General features: G+C 47.9%; 1 protein-coding gene across 1 annotated transcript; it reads right to left on the bottom strand.

Moving 5' to 3' along the window:
* Positions 1 to 1337: 1337 nt before the first annotated feature.
* On the bottom strand, positions 1338 to 3036 carry AIF1 (allograft inflammatory factor 1). Its single transcript, XM_012653737.1, has 6 exons — positions 2932 to 3036; positions 2718 to 2779; positions 2572 to 2638; positions 2181 to 2222; positions 1836 to 1998; positions 1338 to 1549 (listed from the first exon to the last, which is right to left on the bottom strand). Exons 1-6 carry the CDS (start codon positions 2954 to 2956, stop codon positions 1465 to 1467), a joined length of 444 nt encoding a protein of 147 aa, XP_012509191.1. The 5' UTR covers positions 2957 to 3036; the 3' UTR covers positions 1338 to 1464.
* Between the last annotated feature and the right edge of the window lie 4096 nt (positions 3037 to 7132).

Consider the following 7132-nt stretch of genomic DNA (forward strand, 5'->3'; position numbering starts at 1 on the left):
TTAATTCTCATTGATGTGTAATAATAGTACATCGTGTGACTATTACCCAATTTATTTATCCTGAGTGAATGAATGATTTAAGCCCCAGATTCTTTCTAGCTTTCTTAGTGTCACCAGGGTTGTTGTAAGGACTAAATGAATTAATACATGGAAAACATTTTTCATTATTTTTTTTAAGGCTAGTCAAGTGAAACAGTGGGAGTGGGGAAGCAAAGAAATCTGTAGGTGATTGTGATCAATTAGTCATAAACACCACTGCACTTAGACCAGCCTGGAAAGCATTAAGAAGGGTATTTGGTACATAGTAGGTGCTCAATAAAAGTTAGCTACTAATTTCATTGTATTTAGATATTCAGTTTATTCAATGTTTATATTTAGCAATGATCTTTTCTTCATCTGAAGTCCTATGCAGTTACTGTAGGTGTATAGGAATCAGCAAGCAGGTTGCCTCCCTGGCTTTACCATTGAAAAGGGCCACCATGGGAGGCCCCAGTGGCTAGATCTGTCCTAATTACATGAAACAAGCTGGGCTAATCAGATTCTTTCTTTCCAGGGAGTCAGGAAATCTGAAGTAGTGGCCAGAGACCAGTTTGCTAGAGTTGACTCATCTGGACCCCTTGTGGGAGGAAAGGTCTGGCTTCATCAGAAGCCCTGGGGCTTTTAGGCTCTTGCCTTCCCTGGGGTTGCCCAGTCATCCCTTTCTGTCATTCAGAGATCCTGTGTCCCCATTATCTGCACACAGTAGCCTCCCAGTACAACTTCCTTTTCCCTTCATTAAATAGACTCATTTTCTGTAGCTTATCCTCAAAAGGACCGCAATGATGCATTTAACTCTTAAAATGATCAGGCCTTAGAGTATTGTGAATCCTTTGTTTTGTTCAATAACACAAGTTCTTTCATTCATCCATCTGTTCATTCAAGTTTTAAACATTATTGAAGGCTTATGATGTGTAGGCATGATAGTGTAGGTCATTTTATCCCTATTTTCAGATAAAAGCCTCAGAGAGGCTGAGTAATTTGTCAAGGTTACAGAACTTATAGCGGTGGAGAATGTTAGTTCAAGGTATTCCTCATTCTTCATGAAAGCTACCATGGGCCTTGATAATATTCTTTTTGTCTGTACATGTCTTTTTGTCCTGCCTTAATTCCTTGAGGTCAAGGCTGTCTTCTACAGCTGGAGTCCTTCTGGGTGCACAAAGACATCTGCTACCGTAGATGCACTACAGAATTGTTGATGGGTTGTTCACCTGGGCAAACCCTTGCTGCCCTTCCCTCAAAGAAATTTCTGTCCTTCCCAAACCCAGGGGAAAAAATCCCCCAAATAAAAACCAAGCTGATTTGATCTGACAGGGGAGGATAATTTATTTAATTCAGTTTGACTCTGGCTCACAATTCTGTCTTCTTTTTCCATGTCCCAGTCATTAGAAGCCCCTTCAGTCCCGCCACACCCCCTTTCCCCTCAGATCAGGGCAACTCAGAGATAGCTTTCTTGGCTGGGGGACCAATGGGCTTTTCCTGTTCTCTTGCTTTCTTCTCATACATCAGGATCCTGTTTGAGACAGGAAGAGACACAGGGATCAGGGAACGCTCCTTTCAAGGGAATAAATCATAGGCTGAGGGTGGGAAGAGAAGGAAGAGAGCAGGGGTGAAAGTGTGGGAGCTGTGGGGACCAGGACCAGGGGAAGGGGGTGGGGATGAGGATGGGACCTTGGAAGGGTCTCTCTTAGATTAGAAGAGTGGATGCTGAGGACTGTGTAGAAAAGTTGAGCCTGGAGGGAGGGGTGGGGGGAGGATAAAATGGGTAAGTATAGAGGAGGTTGGAACTGGACCCTCACATTTTTAGGATGGCAGATCTCTTGCCCAACATCATCCTGAGAAAGTCAGGGTAGCTGAACGTCTCCCCAGAGCCACTGGACACCTCTCCAATTAGTTTCTTTAGCTCTAGGTGAGTCTTGGGGACCCCAAGTTTCTCCAGCATTCGCTTCAGGGACATGATATCTGGAGGCAGGATGGGGGTGGAGAAGAGGAGGAATCCCTCACTCCCTCCTCCCACCTCCACATTCCCATTCCCCTTCCTCCTTCTCTGGTAGGTGGGCCCTCCCAGACCATGGGGATGGAGCACTAGGAGAAACCCCAGTCTTCCTAGGTCTGCCCACTCCCCCAAATCACCCTTTTCTCACCGATATCTCCATTTCCATTCAGATCAAACTGCATGTATTTCTCTGGGTGAGGGGAGAGAGCAGAGAGGGTGAATGCTGGTGGGAAGGTCTCTGGCAGGGGTTGAGGAGGGGTTGCTGATCTAGGGCTGGGGGGAAGGGGAGGAGGAGGCGTAGGTGGAGGAAGCAGGGTGGGGGAGTTGAGGGGCCCTGTTAGGGTGTAAGGAACTAGAGGGGGTGCTGAGAGGGGCAGGCCAGGGAACGAGACCACAACATTTGGGATGGCAATAAAGGCAGGCTCTCTTCTTCCTACCAGGAAAGTAAATTTTGTGTCCCTGCTGTCTCCGCCCAGTTCTTGTGGAAATCTTACTCCCCCACCCCAATCCCCTCTCCACCCCTACAGCTTTCCCCTCACCTTTGAAGGCTTCCAGTTTGGAGGGCAGATCCTCATCACTGCTATATTTGGGATCCTCCAGGAATTGCTGTTGGGGGATAGTAAGAGCCAGGGTAGGCCCTTCCTGCCCAGACGACACCCCCCAGGCTCTGCCCCCTTCCTTTTACCTTGTTGATCTCATCCAGTCTCTCTTCCTGCTGGGCCTTCAGCAGTCCGAAAGCTTTTCCTCCTGCGGGGGCACAAAGGTTCATCAATCCTCACCCCTCCCTTCTTCTCCTCGCCCCATGCCAGCCCAGGGACATCCAGAGTCTGCACCAAGGCCAGGTCTGCCCCTCCTTGCTCGCCTGCCTTTCCTGCTCCTGCCTCTTCCACCCTCCCTACCCTGCAAATCTCTGGTCTTGCTCATAGCTCAGCAGATGCTGCTGGAGGTGGGAGACAGACCAGGCTGGCTCTGTCTGTCTCAGCACTCGCACTCTCCTCTGCCAAACTTCCCCTTTCCCCTCATTCCCTCCTCCTCTGCCTCCCAGGCTTCACTTCCCCATCAGCTTCTGCTGACACTAGCACCCCAAGAAGAAGGGGGAGCTGGGTATAAAATGGAGATGAGAAAGTAACATTCTCCCAAATTCCTCTCAAATGAGAGTCCAGTGCGTAATGAAATAATAGTTTGCTAAGCCACTGGAGGTGTAGGGGAAGAGCGGCGAGACCCCAGGGACATTTATTCTCGGGAACAAAGGGCCTTTGAACAGAAATATTTCTGAGCACCTACCAGGCTTTCCACCCTAACACCAAGGTTCAGGTAACCATAAGACCTTGCATTTTGTCAGATTTCCTGAGTCTGGGCTGGCGGGTATGGATAGGGAGCCCAGAAAGGGCTGACTGAATCTTTGAACACTGTGGATGGGGGAAGAATCAAGTCTGCTGGCAGCTCCCAGAGGTGGTGGCAAGACGGGCACAGGGCCTGGAAAGGGAGAGAAAGCTCACTCCCAGCCCGTCAGCTCCAGGGAGACCCTTAGAAATATGGAATCGTCTAACAGAAGACTCATCTTATCTCCTTTGAAATCTTTAGTGAAATCTATGGAGATCAGGAATTAGAGAATTTTCTGTTTGTTTGTTTTGAGACAGGGTCTTGCTCTGTTGCCTGGGCTAGAGTGCAATAGTGTCATCATAGCTTACTGCATCCTCCAACTCCTGGGCTCAAGGGATCCTCCTGCCTCAGCCTCCCGAGTACCTGGGACTACAGTCGCGAGCCACCACACCCAGATAATTTTTTCTATTTTTCTTGTAGAGACGGGGTCTCTCTCTTGCTCAGGCTGGTCTCTAACTCCTGACCTCAAGCGATCCTCCTACTTTGGCCTTCCAGAGTGCTAGGATTATAGGAGTGAACCACCTCGCTGCCTGGCAGAAATTAGAGAATTTAAGTAGATTCTTTGGAGGAACTGAAAGTGGTACTGAAAGAGACATTTTTGGACATGAGAGCCAGGGAGTGAGGCCGACATCAGCTTTGTGTTCCGCCGTGTACTCATGCACGTGTGCGTGTTCGTGCAGCGTGAGGGCTGGCGACCGTGTTTCACAGAGTGGCTGATAGCCTCTGATACATGCCCTATCCAAGCATGACATTTTTCCCTCAGCCACGGCTGGCTAGTCACTTCCCACAGAGGTGAAGACAGCACATCCGCCTCACTGAGAGGTCCTTGTCCAAACTCCCGACCCAGGGCTCCATCCAGCCTGCCCCAGCACTGATGCAGACCCTTTCTCTCTCTCCTCCCTGCATCCTATTTCCTCTTGTGCAGCCCGGAGTTTTCACTTCTCACCGCCCTCTCCCTGACCTGGGCAGGCGGCAGAGATGCAGGAGTGGACTCTGACTTGTTTTTTTTTTTTTTTTTTGAGACAGAGTCTCACTGTGTTGACCGGGCTAGAGTGCTGTGGAGTCAGCCTAGATCACAGCAACCTCAAACTCCTGGGCTCAAGCGATCCTCCTGCCTCAGCCTCCCGAGTAGCTGGGACTACAAGGCATGCGCCACCATGCCCGGCTAATTTTTTCTGTATATTTTTAGTTGTCCAATTAATTTCTTTCTAGTTTTAGTAGAGACGGGGTCTCGCTCTTGCTCAGGCTGGTCTTGAACTGCTGAGCTCAAACAATCCACCTGCCTCGGCCTCCCAGAGAGCTAGGATTACAGGCGTGAGCCACTGGGCCCGGCAGACTCTGACTTCTTGACTTCGCTTTATTGAGGCACCCTGTCCCCCTGCAGAGAGAGCTCAGTGCCTGCTGGGGGGAATTCATTTCTTTATTCATACATTCATTCAACAAATGTTTGTTGAATGCTTACTATATGCCAGGCATGCTTCTAGGCCCAGAGAACCCAACAAATGAAAACTCTTATTCTCAGGGTCAGCCTAATTGGGGAAGGCGGACAATACAAATAAATAAGTATATTAAAGGTGATAGGTGCCTGTGGAGGAAACAAAAGTAGGGAAGAAGGATCGGAGTGCTGCCGGGGGACTGCAGTTTTAAATAGGGTGGGTGGTCAGGCAAGGCGTCTCTGAGAAAGTGATATTTGAGCAAAGATTCCAAGGAGGTGAGGGAACAAGCCATGTGGATATATGGGTAAAACAGAAAACCACTTCTGGCTCCTGAAGTGGAGTAGGTATCACTATGGCTGTTCCTGTTGAATCCAGAACTGTAGCCAGACGTGGGACTGGAGGACAAGCAAGAGGTGCTGACCGGGTCCAGAGATCCCGAGGAGTAGGACGAGGAAGAGGAAGAGGAGGAATTAGTGGATCCCTAACAACAGTGAGACAGCGATGCATGCCGCTGGAGAAAGGAGGGACAGCCTGGCCGCAGCTGGAGCTCTGTGATGAGCATGTCCTGATCACAGACGGGAGAGCAGTCTGCACTGAGGAGCTCTTTGACTTCTTGCACAGGGACCACTGCATGGACCACAATCTCATTACAGCTTGAAATCAATGTACTGACTCATCCACCCCAGCTTCCATCCCCTGGGTATCAGGATCTTTCCTTGTGGTTTCAAACATGCCACTTGTTTCTAATTTGTGTAACTATAAGTTCATGTGAACCTTATGGATTCTGGCTTGAGCAAGTAGCTTCTATGTAATTAGCAGTGATTCCATCTTAATAAAGTCCTGTGATCTGCAAAAAGGAAAAATACACTGTTTTTCTTTACACTCACAACATTTATATATTCACAATGGAATATTATTCAGCCATCAAAAAGAAGGAAACCATGTCTTTTGCAGCAACGTGGCTGGAACTGAAGGCCATTGTCTTCAGTGAAACAACTCAGACACAGAAAGAGAAATACCGCACACTCTCACTTGTAAGTGGGAGCTAAATACTGTGTATGCACCACAACAAAACAGAACGTGGGACAACGGACACTGGAGACTCAAAGGGATGGGGAGTGGGAGCAGGGCGGATGGTGGGAGGTTGCTTGGTGGGTACAATGTGCTTTGCTCCAATGATGGATGCACTGGAGGCCCTGACTTCACCACAGTGTGACATGTCAATGTAGCAAAATTGCATTTGTACCCTATAAAGTATACAACTAAAAAAATACAAATAAAACCAAAATAAATTTACAAATTAAAAAAAAGCAATAACACTTCACTTCTCACACCAAAATGTGTGTGGGCTTCTCCCACACCAACCAATTCTGCAATTCTTGGTGGATACTGACAGCATGTTCTACAATTCGACTAAATTCTGACACTTTCTACCCAGAGTTATTGTCCAATCCCACAAGTTAAAGGTCTCAGTCCCACAAGATTACAAAGTTGCCCCTACAGTTTTTTTTTTTTTAGAGACAGGGTCTCCCTCTGTCACCCAGGCTTGAATGCAGTGGCATGATCATAGCTCACTGCAGCCTCGAACTCCTAGCCGCCATGCCTTGCCTGTCCCCACTTCAGATGTCAATCACAAACAAATTCAAGCCTCCAGGACAGACCAGCCATAAATCAGGGGTTCCTATGACTCCCTACTATGGTTCAGTAATTTGCTAGTACCTTTCCAATAGTCCCTGAAAAACATTTTTTTCTTTTTGCTAGAATGCTGCATAGAACTCAGAGAAATATTTAACGTTTACTGGGTTATTATAAAGCACACATCTCAGGAACAGTCAGATGGAAGAGTTGCATAGGCCAAGGTATTGGGGGTGTGTGTGTGTGTGGAGCTTCCACGCCCTCTCTGGGCATAACACCCTCCGGACACCTCCATGCATTCACCAACCTGGTGGCTCTCCAAACCCCATCCTCTTGGGGTTTTTGTGGAGGCTTTATTATGCAGGCATATTGATTAAATCACTAGCCATTGGTTAAAAGTCAGGGGGTGGAGCTGAAAGTTCTAACCCTGTAATCACACAGTTGGTTCCCCTGACAACAGCACCCCTCCTTAAGGGCTTTCCGAAAGCCACCTTATTAACATAAACTCAGGTGTAGTTGAAAGGGGCTTGTTATGAATAGCAAAAGAAACTCTTTTCACCTTTGTCACTTAGGGAATTATGAGGGGTTTAGGAGCTGTGGCCTGGAACCTGGGTAGAGACCAAAATACATATTTTTCTTTTCTTTT

Source organism: Propithecus coquereli, unplaced genomic scaffold, assembly GCF_000956105.1.
Source record: "Propithecus coquereli isolate 6110/MARCELLA unplaced genomic scaffold, Pcoq_1.0 Scaffold426, whole genome shotgun sequence".
NCBI classification, from domain to species: domain Eukaryota; kingdom Metazoa; phylum Chordata; class Mammalia; order Primates; family Indriidae; genus Propithecus; species Propithecus coquereli.